This window comes from Alosa sapidissima, chromosome 2 (assembly GCF_018492685.1).
Source record: "Alosa sapidissima isolate fAloSap1 chromosome 2, fAloSap1.pri, whole genome shotgun sequence".
Classification (NCBI taxonomy): Eukaryota; Metazoa; Chordata; class Actinopteri; order Clupeiformes; family Clupeidae; genus Alosa; species Alosa sapidissima.
Window position 1 is genome coordinate 13,815,689 of NC_055958.1, and position 21,713 is coordinate 13,837,401.

The 21,713-nt window shown below is 46.8% G+C and overlaps 3 protein-coding genes across 4 annotated transcripts in view; 2 read left to right on the plus strand and 1 right to left on the minus strand.

Moving 5' to 3' along the window:
* rcan1a (regulator of calcineurin 1a) overlaps positions 1–15,651 on the plus strand; it is a 21,407-nt gene extending 5,756 nt beyond the window's left edge. The window contains exons 1-4 of one of the 2 annotated variants that reach the window (XM_042076568.1): positions 7,834–8,612; positions 11,634–11,807; positions 13,694–13,853; positions 14,067–15,651. In XM_042076568.1, coding sequence (XP_041932502.1) covers positions 8,526–8,612; positions 11,634–11,807; positions 13,694–13,853; positions 14,067–14,245 — 600 coding nt within the window. In that variant the 5' untranslated portion in view covers positions 7,834–8,525 and the 3' untranslated portion in view covers positions 14,246–15,651. Of the gene's footprint in view, positions 1–7,833; positions 8,613–11,633; positions 11,808–13,693; positions 13,854–14,066 lie in introns of those variants that run through there. The other variant, XM_042076561.1, reaches the window with a different exon arrangement.
* Positions 15,652–16,559: 908 nt separating this feature from the next.
* Positions 16,560–17,456, plus strand: LOC121695690 (potassium voltage-gated channel subfamily E member 1). The gene is made up of 2 exons (XM_042076759.1): positions 16,560–16,637; positions 16,906–17,456. Exon 2 carries the CDS (start codon positions 16,919–16,921, stop codon positions 17,333–17,335), a length of 417 nt encoding a protein of 138 aa, XP_041932693.1. The 5' UTR covers positions 16,560–16,637; positions 16,906–16,918; the 3' UTR covers positions 17,336–17,456.
* A 51-nt stretch (positions 17,457–17,507) lies between these two features.
* On the minus strand, positions 17,508–19,257 carry dnajc28 (DnaJ (Hsp40) homolog, subfamily C, member 28). The gene has a single exon (XM_042076244.1). It carries the CDS (start codon positions 19,255–19,257, stop codon positions 18,109–18,111), a length of 1,149 nt encoding a protein of 382 aa, XP_041932178.1. The 3' UTR covers positions 17,508–18,108.
* Between the last annotated feature and the right edge of the window lie 2,456 nt (positions 19,258–21,713).

The window sequence follows — 21,713 nt, forward strand, 5'->3', positions numbered from 1 at the left end:
GTTACACATACAGATATTGTTTTCACACACACACACACACACACACACACACACACACACACAGAGACCCCCCAGTGTAACCCTGTGTAATTACTGTCTATCATTTACACACACAGCACACTTTTTCTCTCTCAAACACACACACACACACACACACACACACACACACACACACACTTCTCTGTCTCTTTCTCTCTCTCTCAAGTGGACACTACAAATGCAGTCACTGATTCATTCATGTTGGCCATTTCTATCTTCCCATCACACACACACACACACACACACACTCACATACTCTCTCTCTCTCTCTCTTTCTCACACACACACACACACACACACACACACACACACTCACACACACACACGTGTCTCCTCCATTCCCTCCCCGTGGAGCTGCCACAGTGGCATAGTAGCAGCCAACTGCTCAGCGTGGACCCACACTGTTGGCATGTGCAAGCTGAGCTGCGTTGCGTTTCTCCCTCTTTTCTCTTTTCTGTGCTACTTCACTGACCGCCGCCTCCTGTCCACCAATCTGGTGGCATTATTTTCAGCGCACTGTGGCAGTAACAACCCGACAGCGCCCACACAGTTCCCAAGATAACGGAGGCGCAGCGCAGAGCCTAACCTCCCAAAAGTAAACACTTAAAGACAACAACTCAAGAACTTTGGACCTGGACTTCAGTGCAATTTATCATGCACTCTCAGTGTGTGTATGTGTATGTATACAGTATGTGTGTGTGTGTGTCTATGTCTGTGTTTGTTTATGTGTGAATGTGTGTGTGCGTGTCTGTGTGTCTGCACAGTGCTGTGAGGTGCAGGACATACACAGCTGATACAGTCTCTCTTTACCCCCCCCCCCCCCCTTTTGTTATTACTGTTTGCTTTTGTTTATGTAAAGCACATTGAATGACCTCTGTGTATGAAATGCACTATGTAAATAAACTTGACTTGACTAATTGTAACAGAGTTGAACTGAGCTAGCATGCTAGTTGCGCGTGTAAATCCTCACACCCCTAACCTTAAGAACGCTTCTAACTGCTGAGTTGGAAGCCTGGGCTTTTAGCTCAGTGGTTAGAGCGTTCGATTCCCATGCTGGTGTGTGTCGAGGTGGCGGGTTCGAGGGCCATGATCGGCGGACGAATTACGACCTCTGTTACATAATTACTTTCTGTTCAGTCTCAGTCAAACTGAGCAACCACTTGACCCTCAGAACCACACAACCCTGCGTGTTTGTGTCCGTCCATCTTTCCATTAGCCAGTGTTTCCACTCAGGGGTCAGTGGAGGAGGGGAAGAGGTGGACGGTGAAGTAGGAAGGGGATCCGGGTCTCTGTGTTTGTGTCTCACAGTGGGGAGCACGCAGGGCCGACCCTGAGACGCTGTCGCATGACCCCAGCGGGTGGCTGGGTGCGCCTGGCCGAGTGAGTCGGGGTCAGGGTTCTGCCCGGAGCAGCTCTCTGGAGGAGTGCGGCACAGCAGAGGAATCTCATGACGGAACATTCCGCACTGTTCTCTCTCTGACTAGGCCTCTCATCTTCTCCCAGAAGGAGATGGGGTTTTTTTTTTATAAAAAACATTTTCTTCCCTCTCCTCTCTCCATTTCTCCCAGTGCTTTGACAGTGGGTGAGTCCACATGCTTCTTACACTACACACACACACACACACACACACACAATCCCTGTCATAAACCAGCCCAGTGTGTGATTAGTGAATGGAAAAATGGACGTCTTAGCTCATAAGAGCATTCGCCTGACTCAGTGAAGAATTTTTTGTTGCGTCTCGCACAAACCGGCTGAGCAGCTGGGGTTCAGGCAGTGAGAGCTAGCGTTAGCGCTAAGAACACAGAAAAACCACATCCAGTGAGTCACAGAGAAATAAGAAAGCCTAGTGTGCCACAGATGCCGTGTGTGTGTTGCTGGGTCTCTTTTATTGCATTCGATTACAGGCTCTTGGTGCAGTAAAAATGAAAAGTTTGACCAAACATGGCTCAGCAAAGGAGAGCGGTGGGCTTTGTTAGCTGTGTGCGTGTGCGCAAATGTTTTGTTTTGGCTCATTCCGCAGCGATGTGTCATTGTGTTATATCTTGGTCCTGAAGGCCACTCTCTTGAAGTGCCCACTCTCTCGCTTGCATGTCTAACTTTGCCAGTCATTTATAGACTACTCCCTCTTTCACATCTCTCTTTCTTTCTCTGTCTGTTTCTTGGCAATTTCTCTCTTTCTTTCTGGTTTGTCCCTTTTAAGGCCAGTAGTTTAGATCCTCTGACTTTACACTTCGTCTTTTTTTCTTCTCTGTCTCTCTCTCTCTGTAAATATATAGAGAGAGAGACCAATATATATCTCTATCTCATGTATGTCTGCCGCGGTTGACCTCTGTTTCAGGCATTCTTCACCTTGCTGGTTTAGTTACTCTTATTCTGCATGATGTTTCATTGTATTGTTTTGTTTTGCATGCGCGTTGTGACTCACCATTGCTTAGACCGCACATCACATGACTGGCCTGATCAGCACGTGAGGTTGTTATAGGTAAACGCAAAGAGAGAGAAAGATTCCATGGAGGAGATTAGTCATTGATGTGCAAGTGCCTGCCGCGACATTAAGTAACTGCTCACCAAAACAAACCACCCTCCCATAAACCAAGACTGTAAACTTTGATGGAAATTAACGGCTAGTATTTTCCATTGTCTGATACAGTGACTGGGCAATGTGCTAGTAAAAATGGATGGTGGTGGTGTCAGGTTTGAGGCATTAGGGAGGGTAACGCCCTGCAGTTGGTGACAGATGTCTGAAATTAACATGGACAGCTGTAGCGTGTTGATTTTCATTCACCAGCTCGGTGTATAGGGAGGCTGAATTCATGCAAATTTGGTAAATTACAATTCAAAATAAAGCTAATTTTAGACACCAGATTTTTACAACAAATTATGTAATGATTCCACTCCAGTCCTTCAGTAGTTTTGTTTCCAGGCAACGGCCGTTTTGTTGATTTCATTGGCTGGCGTGGATCAGTCATGTAGAATTATCTCTCTGCTTGGCCCAGGACTGGATAAGTTGGATAATGTTTTGAAACTGTGTCAGTATTCCATAATGCGGTGGGTGTTGCTGGATGCTCTTGGAACAGTTGGAATCCAGGCTTAGAACTTTTCCATTCTCTATTGTGACATCACCTAGCTGGTGGTGATTAGCTAATTCTTTGCTTTACCGGACCAACACACATGCTTAAAGTAACCTATGTTGGTTCACAATAGGGTTTTGTGCAGGGCTGTTGTTTAATCTCCTTAGCACTCCATTTCCACAAGCCTCCACAGTAATTTCACCATTGGTCCTCCAGCCTCTTATAGCCAGTCAGCTGACAAGCTTTTTTGTTAACTTAACCCTTAAAGGAGTACCGTCACACCGGTATGACCGGAATGTTGGGAAATTAACGTTCTAAAGAATATCTGGGTTCATTGAATTCAACATAGAATTTAAGAACCTTCAATTGTTGCGGAAGTTAGAATGTTCAAAAACCTACACTTTTAGGGGTAATGGTTCAAGCCATAACAAATTATGGAAATTTGAACAAAATATTTTGCATTTTAGTCTTTGCATTTTGGTACTTTTACATTTGCCCAGCCTTCAAAATCTCTTCCCTTACTTGTGTCTGCTGCTATCATTTCAAGTCATCATCTCAATTGTGTCGCTCTTAAGGTCACGTAAAGTGACTAACAGCTGTGTCATAACATTGACCTACTTGGCCTCCCCTGGGGTTCAAGGCCATGCCCTGCTTAAACCATGCTCTACTAATGAAGCAACAGCTCGTACTGGAAGTTTTATTTGTGCATGTATGCGCCAACAGTTTTTCCAGTGGAAAGCTGGGCTTCAGCTCTGCTGTGTAATTATCCCTGGGACGGGTGTTTAAGTGTGCTCTGCTGTGGGAGAAAGAAATGGCTGGGCGTCGTCTGTCGGAGATTACAGGTCCCTCTGAGTTTCCACCCAGGCGCGGACGCGACCGCCGGCCTGTGTTTACGCCAGAGTTTTCCGAGTGTTGTTTGGGGTGGAGGGAGGGAAATGGGGAAGGGGAGCTGCGCTGCTGAGGGCCTGGTGTCAGCGGTTCTAAGTGCTGCACAGTTCTAGATTAGGAGCGCTCGTGTCTGACGTAAAATGGTCCTTGTCATAAACGCCGGTTCTGCACCTCTCAGGCAGTCATGGTTTAGCTACTTCACACGGTGCTCACACACACACACACACACACACTCACGCACACTCACACACACATTCTTGCTGCTGGCATTTTCCGTCCTGCGTTCTTTCCCTTCTCTTATTTTGGTATCATATTTCCACTTTTCCACTCTGTCAACAGTGGCCTGGCCTCCACAAGAACAATGTGCAGAGTCAGCCACTGACTTGGCTACACACACACGCACACACAGACACAGAGCCCTAAACACAGTTGTTTGTACGCATATGAACAGTGTACATGAGAACCAGAAGCAGATTTATTTATTGTTAACACACAGGGCTGTGGTGAAGGGTTGGCCATCCTATATTTTAAAATGGTGTCTTTAGAGTCAAATTCCCATTGTTATCAGCACAACGCCTATCCAAAATCAAGCTGCACAATGAATTACTGCTTCAACTTCCAAGTATGTGTGGTAACCACATAGTAAGGCTGCAGGAAACGCACAATGAATCACTGTCAGTGATCCCTGTTAATACTCTCGAACCATTTAATGGCCATAAGAATTTGTTATACAGGCATTGGGCAATATCCTTTAAAATTATGTTCTGAATGTCTTTATTTGGAATTTGGTTGTGGCTGATGGTGTCTAAAACAAATGTCACATATCTTGCAATAAATCGCACATTGTGCTTATTTTCATAAAATACACAATATACAAGCAATAAATTAGTATACAAACACCATACATAAAGTGCAAGTCTGTGTGGCACTGCTAACAGCAATGAGTGTTTTTACTGAGTACATGACAATAAACTTGAGACTTGAATAAAATTGCTGTACGACTATTTGTACAATACAGTGTTTGTAGTTGTGAAGCAGGTTGTAGGCCATTCACTATCTGAAGAAGCACAAGTAAATATGGCATAGATAATGATTTGTATGAGGATGATGGCATGAGGAAAGAATATGTCTGACATATACCATAATACTCTAATGCCATGTGTATAGGTGTGTGTAAGTGTACATGTGCAATGTGTGTACCCATGTATGTTTATGCACGTGTTAAGGTCTGTCTGTGTTGATGGTTTTGATGCTCACGCACACTCTCTCTCTCGAGCACGTAGACACAAGACTGCACTCACACACTCATGCATTTGTAGGGCTATACACAGCTCGCATGCTGTTGCGCGCGCGCGCGCACACACACACTCACTCACTCACACACACACACACACACACACACACACACACACATACATACATCCACATCCACATCCAAAGACACACACTGTGTTTACTGTCAGAAAGCTTTTTTTTAAGGGTTGCGACAGGACAGAGAAAGTGAGTGGGTGGGAGTAAGCGGTGCTGATGGGCAAAGGTCTGTAATCACTTGAGGGGGGAGACAGAGATGGAGAAGGAGGGAGGGAGAGAGAACGAGAGAGAGATCAAGCCTCAGGAGAAAAGAGAGAGAGAGAGAGAGCGCTAGCTAGCTACAGTGTCTGGCTGAGTGGAAGGGAAAGACGTCAATGCGGGTAAAAATAAGACTGACGTCTGATACCTGAATGCCACTTAAACCGACCAATAGCAGCAGAATAGATACACTAGACTAGGACACACTAGGCCTGTGCCATATTGTATCGTTATAGGCCTTGGCTACTGGAGTACACATCACATCACACACACACACACACACACACACACACACACACAGTACACATGCACATCATACACGCTCACACACAGTACACATGCACATCACACACGCTCACACACACACACAGTACACATGCACATCACACACGCTCACACACACACACACACACACAGTACACATGCACATCACACACACACACAGTACACACGCACACACAGTACACATGCACATCACACACACACACAGTACACACACACACAGTACACATGCACGTCACACACACACACAGTACACACACACACAGTACACATGCACATCACACACACACACACACACACAGTACACATGCACATCACACACACACACACACACACACACAGTACACATGCACATCACACATGCTCACACGCGCACACACACACACACAGTACACATGCACATCACACATGCTCACACACACACACACACACACACACACACACAGTACACATGCACATCACACACGCTCACACACACACACACACACAAGGCAGTGAGAGTACCCGTGAGAGTACCCATGAGAGGGGTGTGGGGGGGGCACAGGGACACACACACAGTACACATGCACATCACACATGCTCACACGCGCACACACACACACACAGTACACATGCACATCACACATGCTCACACACACACACACACACACACACACACACACAGTACACATGCACATCACACACGCTCTCACACACACACACACACAAGGCAGTGAGAGTACCCGTGAGAGTACCCATGAGAGGGGTGTGGGGGGGGCACAGGGACACACACACACACACACACACACACACACACACACACACACACACACACACACACACATAAGGCAGTGAGAGTACCCATGAGAGGGGTGTGGGGGGCACACACACACACATAAGGCAGTGAGAGTACCCATGAGAGGGGTGTGGGGGGCACACACACACACACACACACACACACACAAGGCAGTGAGAGTACCCATGAGAGGGGTGTGGGGGGCACACACACACACACACACACACACACAAGGCAGTGAGAGTACCCATGAGAGGGGTGGGGGGGGGGGGGGGCACAGGGACACAGATGCAGATGGCAAGAGCCTTAACCTTGAGTTAATACTGCCCTTGGCTCTCCTCCTCACTATCCTGTCATTCCAAGGCTTTATAAACAGTATGTGTGCGCATGCATGTGCCTGTGTGCGTGCGTGCGTGCGTGTGTGTGCTGTGCTGTGCTGTGGGTGATGATGATGGCCCTTTGATGTGCACTGCGCTGTGGAGCGACAGCAAGAGAGACAGACAGAGAGAGGGGGTAGAGGGACAGAGAGGGGGGGGGGGGGGGGGGGGAAGAGAGAGAGATGGAAGGGAATAAGCACCCATGGAAACTATGCTGCAGGGAGCTCTGATAGCAGCTGCCCAGCTCAGCTCAGCTCACCTCACCTCAGCGCAGCGCAGCTCAGCTGAGCCAGTTTTTCCATCCAGCACACAGAATGACAGGGAGAGAGAGGAACGGGTGATAGAGAGAGGGGGGAGGAGAGAGAGAAGAGACATAGAATGTTAGGGAATAGTAGAGGTGGAGTTACGTACGTACGTGTGTGTGTGTGTGTGTGTGTGTGTGTGTGTGAAAAAGAGGGAGAGGGAGAGGGAATGTGTGTGTTAGAGCTGGCAGGAACAGAGCTGTTTCCAGCAGAGCAGAACCAGTGTGTCAAAGTGGAGCACAGACAGAACTGGAGCTGGACCGGGGCTGTGGGGAGGGCTATGGCACATATTTTCCATCCCTCTTTATTACTCTCTCTCTCTCTCTTTCCCTCTCGCTGTCTTTCACTCGCAGTGTGTGTGTGCTTGTGTGATTAGTCAGCACCGTGTGGAGGGGGAGGGGAGTGGCCATGCGGCTGCAGGTCCCTCCCTAATTGGGCAGAGCTGGCTGCTGTAGCTGGTTGCGTCGGTCTGGGGGAGGAGTTGTGTAGGGGGGGGGGGGGGGGGGGTATAAAAGGCTGCCTCAGCAGCATAAGCAGGAGACTAGAAACTCTGCTGCTGAAGCACAGCCTCGCCACGCTGCACAGTCTGCCTTTCCGGAACGTTCTTTTGAACAGGTATCCGCAGATCCCACTCTGATTACATCCTGCTGTCCTCTCATCTTCTCCCCACTGAAGCGCTTTCAGAGCAGTCTAGCTCCAAGGCTTTAGAACACCGGCTTTCAGAACCGCTTGACCTATTTCTGGTTGACAGAACCGAGAGAGGTTCCTGCATCGACAGCGTTTGTCTTCTCCGCCTGACGGGGAGATTTTGACAGAGCCGCAAACAAGAGGAACTGCAGATACTGAAGAAAGAGGAAGGCCACTCTGTGAAAAGGACTGCAAAGAACAACTGATATAGACCGATAGGCAGAGGAGAGGACTTTGTGTGTGTGTGGGTCTCTTTTATATTCGCCTCACACACACACACACACACACGAGAGGTGGCTACCACAGAGCCTCTCTCTCACCATCCACCAGCGTCTCTCGCTCTCAGAGCAGGCTTCTCGTTCCTCACCGGGGCTCAGTACCCGTTGGGTCACTCACGCTGGGGAAGGCAAACAGGCCCGCTCCTCGCGCCCGGCCCAGCTGCCCGCTGCGAACGGTCCAGCACCTGCTGCTGCGCAAGATCGGCCTGCGTCATACCTCCGCTGCCGCCACCGCCGCCAGCACTACATCTCCCAGCATGCATCTGAAGAGCATGAAGTGCAACCGCTTCTGTCTGATCGCCTCGCTGGAAGACCCTGACATGTTCAACCAGCCCCAGGCCCGGGTAAGGAGCACTGGCCCCACGGCCGACAGAACTGGGTCAGCCACAATCCAGCCCAGCAGTACTGCCGTCACTGTTGCTGCTGCTGTCTCTGCTAGTGTTGATTCTGTCTGATGGACAGTATTGTTTCTGTCTCAGTTGCAGTGTTGATTTTGTCTGATGGACAGTATTGTTTCTGTCTTAGTTGCAGTGTTGATTCTGTCTGATGGACAGTATTGTTTCTGTCTTAGTTGCAGTGTTGATTCTGTCTGATGGACAGTATTGTTTCTGTCTTAGTTGCAGTGTTGATTCTGTCTGATGGACAGTATTGTTTCTGTCTTAGTTGCAGTGTTGATTCTGTCTGATGGACAGTATTGTTTCTGTCTCTTATATGTCTCTTCCTTTCTGTGTCACTCACTCCATCTTTTCATAAACAGGTGTTTGCTATGGTGGCATTGTCCACTGTAGTCCAGTAGTCCTGGAGTTGACCACTAGTGTAGTCTGAAATGGCTCTTCTAGAGTCATTCTGTCTGCAGTGGCTCCTGAGTTAGCCTTCATCCTGCTCATCCATCAAAAGCATCCCATAGTTGAACAGGATTTGGGACTCACTTTATATTCTTGATACCACTGACTCCTTAAGCATAGCATATGGACACATTTGAGTGATGTCTATCTACAATTTGGTTTCAGTTTGAGATGCATCAGTAGACGTCGATCATGCTGTCTTTAATGTCAATGAAGGATAGTCTGCAGTGGAGTGCTGGCCACAGTTGATTGTTATGTGGATGTGGTCTACAATCTTCAGGAGTGGAGTGGAGCCTATAGCCTTGGTGTGCAGATACAGAAGGCATACTGTAGGCTGTGGTTTGCCTGCTTGCTGAAACATCAACCACTACAGGTTACTAGTCAGACCTGCTGAGCTCTCCTCTCTGCAGGCCTATGTGAGGTTTGCTTTATGGTCATTTTCCATATGCAAAACATGGGTAACTGTAGCTGCAGGAACTGCCTGATAACATGGTCAGTGAAAGTGTGTTCATGCAGAAAACAAAACAAATATTTTTTCCGGGGGGGGGTCACAGGTACGGTTTAATTAAGGTGATGATGACAATGGTGGTGATGATGATGAAGACTACCGCTGTGATGATGCTGAAAAAGTGTTGCTGATGATGACGGTGGTTATAATAGTTATTACAACAGCTATGGTGGGGCTGATGATGGATGGTAACGGCATTGATGACAGTGAGAGGATGCAGAGGATGATTATGGTGGTGGTGATGGTGGTGATTGGCTCTGTAGTCAATGCCTTAATTGCACAACTGAAGAGTCATCAATTGCAGTGAATCACTCTAACTTGTGTTGAGCTTGTTTAAGAGGTGTGTGTGTGTGTGTGTGTGTGTGTGTGTGTGTATTTGTGCATGAATGTGCGAGTGTGTGGTGTGTGTGCTGTGGATATGCATATATGTGTTTGGCTCTATGCCACGATTGCTTGGCACTGACTGTAAGATTCAGAGCGGAAAAAAATGGCTGCCCTCATTTTTAAAGGAAGGCTAGATGGAAAAAAAAAGAGAAAACTTTGCAGTGCAGCAAAGAACTGAATTTGTGCTATGCACAGCCTGACGTGCATGCCTGCGTGCAGAGGCATATACTCTTACACACTCGGCATAGTGACTCATGCTTTGCGGACTGCTGTAAAACATACGCACACCCTCTCTCTCATCTCTCTCTTTCACTCTCTCTCCTTCATTCTCTCTCTCCTTCATTCTCTCTCTCTCTCTCTCTCTCTCTCTCTCTCTCTCTCTCCTTCATTCTCTCTCTCTCTCTCTCTCTCTCTCTCTCTCTCTCTCTCTCTCTCTCTCTCTCTCTCTCTCCTTCATTCTCTCTCTCTCTCTCCTTCATTCTCTCTCTCTCTCTCTCTCTCTCTCTCTCTCTCTCTCTCTCTCTCTCCTTCATTCTCTCTCTCTCTCTCTCTCTCTCTCTCTCCTTCATTCTCTCTCTCTCTCTCTCCATTTCTATCTTGCCCACTTGTCCCCTTTACCATGTCAGAGACTCGAGCCGCCCCTATCTGTCCCCGTTGCCGTGGTAACCGGAATCTTCCGTAACGGACTCTTGGGCACGGTCAATTTTAGGTGCCGTATTAAATTAGTTGTGTGTGTGTGTGTGTGTGTGCGTGTGTGCGCATGCGTGTGTGTGCGCATGTGTGTGTGCGCGTGCCTGTGTGTGTGCGTCACAGCCCTTCCCTTTACAGACACTCTGTGCTTCTCTAGAGGGACAGATATGTCAGTCTATTCATGCAAAACGTCCCAACTTACCTTTGGACAGCTCTCCATTCACATACATTAGGTAGAATCGCAACTGAATGAGGAAGTGTGACTTCCTCCTATTTGTGTTCAATATTGTGGTTTTGGAGGTTTCACATGAACATATTTGGGTGTGAGTGTGTGGACCTATGGGGCAGCCGTGGCCTACTGGTTAGGGCTTCGGACTTGGAACCGGAGGGTTGCCGGTTCGAACCCCAACCGGTATGAACTGCTGAAGTGCCCTTGAGCAAGGCACCTAACCCCTCACTGCTTCCCGAGCGCTGCTGTAGCAGGCAGCTCACTGCTTCAGGATTAGTGTGTGCTTCACCTCACTGTGTGTTCAGTGTGTGCTGAGTGTGTTTCACTAATTCACGGATTGGGATAAATGCAGAGACCAAATTTCCCTCACAGGATCAAAAGAGTATTTATACTTATACTTATACTTATACTTAGACCTGTGTTTTTCACAGTGCCTACTGCAGAGACCATGTGTGTCATTGGTCACATGTGTGTGCGTGTGTTTAATCTGCTTGTTTTAGAGCTTGATGCAGGACTTAAAGTTCTTAGACATTGTACTGGAATTCAGGCATTGGCAGGGCTTTTATACATTTGAAAAATCAATTTATATAAATAATTATGACTTCAACATTTGACCAAATCCACAAGCCCTTTCCCCTGGCCTGCTTGCCCTGTTAAGGGTAACTGGAGCCAGCCTCTCATCTGTCCCTCTTGCCTTGTCCCTCTGCAGGCGAGCTTTGAGGAGCTCTTCCGCTCCTTCGACCCCGAGGCCACCTTCCAGTTCTTCAAGAGCTTCCGGCGCGTGCGCATCAACTTCAGCGATGCCCTGGCCGCCGCCGAGGCCCGCGCTGCCCTCCACAAGAGCGACTTCCATGGCAAGGAGGTGCGACTCTACTTCGCCCAGGTACGTACGTACGTACGTGTGTGTGTGTGTGTGTGTGTGAGACAGGACTCTAGGGTTCCTCTGTGACGCTACACGCTACACCTTCCCACCATGTGTAGTGGAAGTCCTTTTGCATAACCCCGCTTACGGACGCAGAGACAGCGCACCGAGAACATGTCCCCCTTGGCAGAGGTCATCAGGCCACTGAATGTAATTGGCAAGATGCAGAACTACAGTAATGATGCCCGCACCTGGCTCCGTGTGATGCTCTTAGTGTTGCTTTCTGAGTCACACACCTGTCCTTGCTGTGCTTCAACAGACTATTCATATGAGGCTCCGCCCTCCTACATACTTCCGCTCAATTTTCATTTCCCTCATTTTTCATTTCAGGATAGGACACAAGATGACACTTGAAGATTCAATATTTTATTGCCATACAACTCAAGTGCAAGTTGCGAGGGATTTGCTTCAGTGTGCTCATGACAGGACATCAACAAAGACACAAAAAGACATGGAACATATACACAGAATCACACTTTGCATATAACTTGGCAGATAACTCTTAACAGATATCTAAATGACGAGGCAGTGTACTGTATTTAGGGTGGGCTTACCCTTACAGATGGTCTGTGTATGAGGATGAAGGTTAATTGTTTTAAGAGTTGATATTTATTTTCTCAATTTCACATTTCACATTCAGATCCCAGCTGTAGTTTCTCTGTGGCTCTGGATGGCTGCCATTCACCTTGTGCTTCTTAAGCCTCATCAGCCTTCGTCAAATTTTAATCATGGCTCTCCTTGTTGTCTCTGCATAGGGAAAAGCGTTAGCCAGACCATCACAGGTTTATCCTTCATGCCCTTAACGTCACTGATGACCAAGATTGTTATTGGCTTCCCAAGGACAACGATATGGAGATTAAGACTTAAGATAGACAGCTAGATAAAACCAGCCCTGACCTCCCTCTGTTAAAAGCCCCCCCCCCCATGCAGCGGCTCCCTGCCTGTCTGTAATGCGCTGTAAAGTCTCCCTCACTTAACATACCAGTCAGCTCACGGAGAATCCGCCGTTACCTCAGCCTCTCCCTCGGCTTGGAGATGGAATCTGCGTAACCTTTTAAAGGAGGAAATGGAGTGTTGGAGACGGCAGAGTCGGAGTTGAGTGATGAAGGCCCCCCCCCCCCCCCCCATCGCCATTGGCATCACCGCTGCTTCTAAATGCTCTATTTTTATCACTGCCATGGAGGAGGCCTGAATGCCTTTTGTCTCTATTGTGTGTGTGTGTGTGTGTGTGTTGGGCGTGAGTAATTCTTTCCACTGCCCGTTTTTAGTGGGGCATCTAACAGACACAACCTGGAAAGGAAGCAAATGGAAGATGATTTGATTGATGATTGAGGTCTTCTGTGGCTTCCTCTGCTTATCTCCCTGTCCTTCTCATTCTCAGATCCTCCCCATGCGTTTTGCTTGTTCTTCCCCAAGTACATGTATGATTCACTCGTCCTCCTTCCCTCCCTCTCTCTGTCTCCCCCTTTCTCCTTCTCTCCCTCTTTCTGTCTCACTTGTCCTCCTTCTCTCCCTCTCTCTCACTCTTTCTCCATCTCTCCCTCTCTGTCTCCCCCTTTCTCCTTCTCCCTCTTTCTGTCTCATTTTCCCTCATTCTCTCTCTCTCTCATTCTCTCTCTCCTCTTTCTCGCTCTCATTCTGTCGTGTTTACGTTGACTGGTAAGAAAAAGCAGCACCAGCACCAAACCCTCCTTGGTAGCATAAACTGCTGAAATGTATATCTTATCCACACCGTGTGCTAGTTAATAATGAATTGTAAAGATGAATAAATGGAAATCTCTCTCTCTTTTTCTCTCACTCTCTCTCTCTTTCTCTCCCTCTCTCTCTCTCTCTCTCTCTCTCTGTAGTCTGTGCATATAGGTAGCCCGCGGCTGGAGCCTCCCAAGCCAGATAAGCAGTTCCTGCTGTCCCCTCCTCCGTCTCCCCCTGTCGGCTGGGAACAAGCACAGGACGCCACGCCCGTCATCAACTATGAGCTGCTCTGCGCCATCGCCAAACTCGGACCAGGTACACAGGCGCATTTGGTCTCCTCTTCCTGCTCATCTTCGTCCTCTTCCTTCTCTCGCTCTGTCTCTCACACTCACACACACACACACACACACACACACACACACACACACACACACACACACACACTGTATGTACTGGATATAAGCTGTTCACAACCAGTCTGTGATGGCATGTTCCTGTGTTTGAAGTGCCTTCTCCTCTGGGTTTCAGGTGAGAAGTACGAACTGCACACCGGCACCCCCACAACACCCAGCGTGGTCGTGCACGTGTGCGAGAGCGAGCAGGACAGCTCTGGTGGCGAGGACGAGACGGACGCCGCCCGACGCCCGCGACCCAAGATCATCCAGACGCGCCGGCCCGACTACCCCGACTACCCCGTAACGCAGTGAACAGCGGGCGACCAATCACATCGCACCGATCTCTCTGCTTTACGGTCACGGGGGAAGGGGGCCCTGAAGGGGGGTGGGCGGGAGGACGGGAGGACTGACGGCCTGACATGGCGTGCAGTTGGTCCTCCTCGCCACTAGGTGGCCCAGAGTTCAGCTCTCCCTGTGTTGGGGAATGGGGCACACTGTACATCTCCACCATTTCACAGCTCGGGACTGGGAGGGCGAATGGGTGGGGTCTTCATTGCATGCATTTAGTGGAAGACGGGATCAGCTTAGAGGGTTAATTGAAAGATTAGGTTTTTGATCTGGGTATGGTGGATATGTCTTGTGTCATGGAATCTTTAATGTTATTATTTTTTTCCTTGTACATGTATTTTGTTTTTCTTTGGGGAGCATGTTGTATCCCCATACAGTGGTGTGGTTATGAAATTACAGTTTGTTATATAACATTGTGTCCTTTTTTTTTTTCATTGGTTACAAAAGCTGTAGGTAACAACCTGACTGACTCCTACACATGTACCTTGGCGAGTTTACACCAATAAGATGCTGGAAATGGTGCAATTTCAGACTGTGTTTATCCACTTATGTTCATGCACATAGACAAGTAAAAATGCCAGAGAAGGTAATTTTGTCTGAATTCATCTGCTTCTAATAATATCTTTTGCCATGATAATGTCTGCTTTTTGAGCTATTTGATGTGCAGAAGAAAACTAAGTGAAGAACTGCAGACTGTTTAAGACCCATGAAGTGTCTTAAGGTCTCTCTTTGCCATTGTGCCACATCGAGTGCTAAGTGTATAGATTTCTCATCTTTTCTATGGCCTGTCTCCATTTATCACAATGTATGTTAACTCGGACATGTAAGTTTGACTTTTTTTTTTCCTTTTTTTTTTTACAAATATGAAAAAAAAAACATGCGTGCGTGCGTGCCTGAAATATAATGTTTATCTGTTAGTGCTCTGCCTGACAAAAACGAACATCTACTGACATGACGAGATCTCTTCAGCCCGCACACCTCAATTTACTTTGGAGGCACTCTGCGAGGTGTATGCTTTGTGAGAGAAGTGTCTTTGCCATACTTAATTCGCAATATGTAAAACCTTGCATCAGTCCTGGGGAGTTTCATGTATTAAAAGCGAATTAATCTACGCACTCTGAGGGCTGAAACCAGGATCTATTATAAATGCACGTTTGTATATATCAGAGTGTATGTATGTATGTATGTATGTGTTTAAAGCCTTTTGTATACTGTTCTTAACATTCAGTTTCAAGAAAAAAAGAACAAATAAATCCATAAACAAGAATAACGCATTGATTTGGTGATGTGCAGTACACTACATGGTGTATCCAAGCAAGATTATGATCAAATGCAACTAAGACTCACACAATAAACTCCATAAAATCACATATTAATGTGTATGTGTATTCATTCCCTTCATAGTCACATTTCTGCTCTCACTTTTCAATCAAAGCACAGGTATAGCCTACGCGTCTGTGTCCCCTTTCACGGTGGAGCAGTGACGCACGGATTTCTGAGGACTTCTGAAGGTGAATCGCGCACCCACTTGGTTGAGGGCGGTGGGGGAGGAGAGCGCAACACTTACCGACCCTCTTTTTAAAAGAGTTCAGTATCTCTTGGTTCACTGCTGTCTGAATGGAGCCGATTGTTCCTCCGTTGAGTCAGTGAGGCTCAAGGTCAGACGCTAGGCTTAGGTAACTCGGTAATATTCATCCGATAGCAGGACGAGAGGCTGCCTACAGTGTTGTTTTGGATCTCGTCTTAACTGAGATTCTGAATGTACACATATCATGAAAGAGTTGGTCAGGGCCCGCGTAGTTTATTTGTATCCCCGATTAGTTGTGGTGACATGCTAAGAAAGATAAGAAACAAAACAGAGACCAATTCTGTCAGAAAAAAAATGCAAGAAAATGGGTGTGAAAAGCTTTTATCTTACCAGCCGTTCAGTCGGTGTTAAACTGGAGAAATATTATTAGCCATATTATACTTAACAGAACCTGCTGGACGTTATATAGCCATGGGACACAAAAACATGCCTGTGGAGAAAGGGAGATGAAATTGGGATGACCTTGACTTTACAGCTTAATTAAACCTGCTGATGAAAATCTTAGGACTTGATGACATCCTGGTGAAGCTAGAATGACAGTGATTGGATCTGCAGTTTGGGAGGTTGAACAACCTGGGATGTGAAGGACAAACATAAGGCAGGGGTTAACGTGTGCATTTGTGTGTATGAGTGGAGGAGGCGGATCAGGGCTCCCCCAGAATAGTGAACACAAAGCCGTCAGACCCTTTATGATTTTCCAGCACAGAACAGCACAAGCAGATAGTTGTACTCTGGTACCTTTTATACCCTGTTCCTGAGTTCACCAAGGTAAATCTTTTATTTCATATATTTATTATTGATTATTGATCACTGTTAAGAATTTAAGAATCTATACTGCTGGATATTTAACTTTTGAAAGTAATGTCAAGACTGAATTACTCCATCTTCCAAGTGGTCTTTATACTAGAATTTCTATTCGCTTGTCAAAGTAGATGTGATTTGAAACGTGAACTAACGTTTGTCTGTGCTTAATACTAATTCATATGAAATCCTGTCCACCTTGACTAAGCTTTATCTCACATCTCGTTTGGAACAGACTCTAGAGCACCATGCTACTGCCGAACAGCACAAGTCTCCAGTCGCTGCTAGTCTCTCTCCTGGAGTTCCTCAACAGCACGTCAGTGGGTCCGTCCCCTGCTTCCTCTGCTTCTACTGTCCACCCAGCCCTCTCCCTGCCTCTGGTCCAGGGTCAGATCAAGGGTCAAGCCCAAGGACAGGGCATGATCTACATCTTCCTGGTGGTGGGACTGTTCAGCTTCTTCACCTTCGGCATCATGATGAGCTATATTCGCTCCAAGAAGCTGGAGAACTCCCAGGACCCGTACCACCAATATATTGCCCGCGACTGGGCCAGTCCTCTCACGCCACCCTCGCTTACATTCAAGCAGACGCTGAGAGGGGCAGACCCGAGGAAGGACCCGCTGGTTATCGCCAACCCTACTACAATGGAGCGTCTCCCAGGCTGAGGGGGGGGGAACACTGGAAACTGGGCGAGCGTGTGTATTTGTGTATGAACTGGTTGCAGCTCCTCAGCATACACTCAAGTTCAAATATATGCAATATGCAATTTAACACTGTGTAGGAGGAAAGTAGTGTGATGTAATATTACATTCAGAAAATAAATAGACAAAATGTGTGTCTGGTTTATGATTATTTATAAAAGTGCTCAGTTGTTGATTCCATGGTCAGATGCCAAAAACAGCATTTGAGAGTAAAGCATTTGAGCATACAGGTATTTTGGATGTGATCTGTCTCATATAATACATTTCATTAACGGTTTAGTCTATTTCATATGTATACAGTACACATTTTTGTAATATTAGCAGCATTGGACAGTTACCCTGCCATTCTTAAATGTAAGAGTTCATCAGGAAGTCTCTGTGGACCTCAAGCCTCAATAGAAATCACTGTTCACATAAACATGTTAGTCAATAACAACAGGGCCTCCATGCTCCAAAAAAATCAAGGACACTCAAGTTGAATCACACAAACTGTTTCCAATCCATTTGTGATTTGAATAGATATTATTTAAAATACGCAAGGAGGTAAAATAGACAGGTGTGTCCATCGAAGTATAATAGCCGCCCAAAGTATTCATGTAGTCAGAGAATCTGAAAGGCCACTTTTTCATATCATAAATGTCAGCACTGCTCAGTTCACTTGTTCAGCTGACTCAGAGCTCTCTCTGTGCCATATAACCGTCCTTGAGCTGGTGGTCTGGTTTGTCTGTATCTCGTAGCTATTTCAATAGATTCTGCATCCATGCCAACAGTCCTTGTCTGCCGTCCTGTCGTGCCTGGGTCGTCTCCCTCTCCCTCTCTCTCTCCATCTGCCTCAACTCTGTCTCCCTCCTCCTCCTCTCCTCCCTCCGTTCCTTGTCCTCCCTCAAGGCCCGCTCCACCTCTCTCTTCAGGCTGAAGTGGACCATCTGCCGGCTGAGCAAGGGCACGATCAAGTTGAACGTGTCCACCCTCTTGTTGAGCTTGGCCAGGTCCACGGCGAAGTTCCCACACAGCTCCTGCCACCGGAGCTGCTCGTGGGACCGCATGGGCTCCCCGAGTCGGCCCCGGGCCTCCAGCAGCTCTGACCGCAACTTGGCCAGCCTCTCGCGGATCTCCTTCTGGGTCACGATCCACTCGGGCTGGTAGCCGTTGTCGATGAGGATGCGGTTGAGGTTGTGTGTCGTGGGGTCGGCGTACGGGTTGTGCTCGAACTTGTTGAGCGGCTTGCCGCTGCCGCTCAGGTTCCGGAAGTCTCCGCGCGCCATCGACTCCTGGATGAGGTCCTCCACCAGCCTCTCCACCGCCTGCGTGATCTTGATCTGCCGGCTGCGCAGGCGCATGTCACGCTCGACCATGGCTCCCTCGTCCGCCGCTGAACGCTCCATCTCCTTGCGCCGGTACTCCAGCACCTGGTCCGTGGCCCGGTCCACGCGGAACTGCTGGTACCGGCGCTCCCGCTGGCTGGGTGTGCCGGTGCCGACCCCCTCGAAGCTGAGATATTGCCGGTGGGCAACAGCACTGCCTTTGTTCTTTTCTTCGTCCTCCTCTTCAGCTGGTTGGGTGTACTGCAACGCGGATTTCTGGCGCGCAAGGTGCGCTAGCACAGCTCGGTACGCCTCCTCGATGCGGGCGAAGAGAGCCGCGTCGGCCGTCGGCGCACCAGAGTCCGGGTGGTAGAGCTTGGCCATGCGTAGGTAGGCCTCCCTCACATCGGCTTGGCTGCTGTCCTCATTTACCGGCAGCTGCAATACGCGGTAGCTCTGCTTGAGGCTGGGGCTCATGCGGCGGCCATGGCTGAGGACACGGACGGTGAGGGTGCAGTAGAGGGGCAACAACGCACGATGGAGGTCCCCACGGTGCAGACACAGCAAACCGGAGCAACTCATGATGCTTTGGACAGCGCCTGTTGCAGCCTGCATCAGACAGACATATAACATGAGTATCATGAAGCACTCGTCGAGGCAACAGTGTGCCAGTGTGCCGCTTCGCCGCGTTACTGTCATGACAGGTCCGATTTGTTTTTAGCACTTGACATACGGATAGGCTAACGTTAGCCGTGACAGAGTTATGTCGTTCTCTAAATCAATCAAATTCAACATCAGTTGAACAATTATGAATTACTTAAGTGACAAGGCAGTTACATTAAAGAGGCCAATCATCTTTAAACTTGAAACCAACGCTAGTTAACGTTAGCTAACGTCTGCTGAAGTGATAGGCCTAGCTAGCTAGCTAGCCAACCCACCAGTCAGCAAGTGAAAAGTAACAGACTTGGAGAAGTGAATGTCCTTAAACGTGCATCTTTTATTCGTTAACTAAATGACACAGAAAACCAACCAACCTTTAAAGACGTACAGAAGTCATTCCATCTTGGATGTGGGTCACCGGTGCTTGCAAAAGTAGGACATACCTTGCATGAGCAGCGTTTGTTTTTGTAATTGATGAACTGCATCGTGGGATATGTATTTTTTTGGCAGAGGGACATTTGGGTCAAATTTAAGAAAGATAAGAAACAAAGAAGGTTGATTTTATTTTGCCGCCGCATACTGCCTTAATTTTTAAGAAACTTAACAATTGCAAAATTGTGCAACAGGCTGGACAAGTTAATGTCTATGATCTTACAAGCGATCTTCCATGACTGCAGTCAGTGCAGTGCCAAGAACTGAACTCCAGATGGCGCCATCCCGTCCTTGTGGGGCTACAACTACAGATAGTAGAGCGGCTACAGGCAAAATCGTGCAAATTATGATACAAGGGTGACATTCGGCAGGTATTTGCTCAAGACCAATACAATCAAATCTACCTGATTGGCCACTTGAAATAGCGGCCATTTTCCAAGATGGCCGCCAAAACACCCCCAGAAATGGATTTATTGCTCAGAATTGACCAAAGATATTATGATACAAGCATGAAATTAGGCATGTATGTGCTCAAGACCAATACAATAAAATCTGCCTGATTTGCCATTTCACCATGAAAAACTCTAAAAATTGATTTGTTGTACAGAATTGACAAAGGAAATTATGATACAACCATGAAATTTGGCAGGTATGTGCTTAAGACCAACACAATACATTCTAAATTATTTTCCAGTTTAAATTACGGCTATTTTCCAAGATGGCCGCCAAAAAACATACCATAGAAATTGATTTGTTGCACAGAATTGATTAAGCAAGTTATTATACAAGCATGAATTTTGGCATGAATGTGCTAAAAAAACAATACAATCAAATCTACCTGACTCGCCACTTGAAATGGAAGCCATTTTACAATATGGCCACCAAAAGACTGAATTTAACCCCGAAGTGAGCAAGAAAATGATGATGCAAGTATGTCATTTTGTGTGTTTGTGCTAAAGAGCAATATAATCAAATCCACCTCATTTGCAACTTGAAAATGTAATATGGCAGCCATTTTTTTAAAGATGGCCACCAAATAAGACACTAGAACTTCATTAATTGCAATTAATTTAGCAGATGTGGCCCAAATCAATGTTTACATTCACTACATTTCTGTTTCCTTCTATGATGAAGTCATTGGAAATTCAATTCATTCCTGTGTCAAGTCTTGCACAATCAAGTTTGATGGAGTGGAACAAGGGGATATTTTTTGCTAATAATGTATAGCCATCTTTATCTGTCTTTGCAGGATTCATATCAGGAGACTTTAATTGTTCTTTTGTGTCCTGCTGACATAGACAGCACTTTGACCAGTCAGTGTGTGTTATAGCCTACGTTCGTTGTCCATTGTTAATCTAAAAAAATCAGATTGAGGTATGATCTTTTGATCCTTTTGAATCCATGCATGGAACAGTTATTTAAATTTCAATTTGTTTTGGGCTGATTGGCAAAATGTGATTCAGAATTTAGTGTAGGTATTTAGTGTAGGTACAGAAAGACGCACGTGTATAAAAATGCTATTTGTTTTTCAACAATGTAAGCCTGTTTTAACAAAGCTGTGCAAACACATACAGCAGGTGGAGAAGAAGAAAATGAGTGGTGTGGCAATTGCTGATTATTCTGACCATGTCACAAGTAAGATGTAATATTTCTTTACCCACCCTCACCTTGAGCATGGAAAAGGGCAATGTTGCTACAGTTAGTCAAACCAAACTTTTTTTTTTTTTTGACGTTGCAGTCAGTCAGGCCTTCAGAGTGGTTACACAGAACACTTATATGCTAGTATGCCTCATATATAATATTCCTGTCTGTTCTTACTGCCCTACTTTGTAGCCTACTCTCCTACTACAAATTACACTGTATGCCGTTTTACATTTGAGTATATGTACTGTATATCACTCTCGATATCCTTACAATATTTAGACCAAAACTATCTGACTTAAACC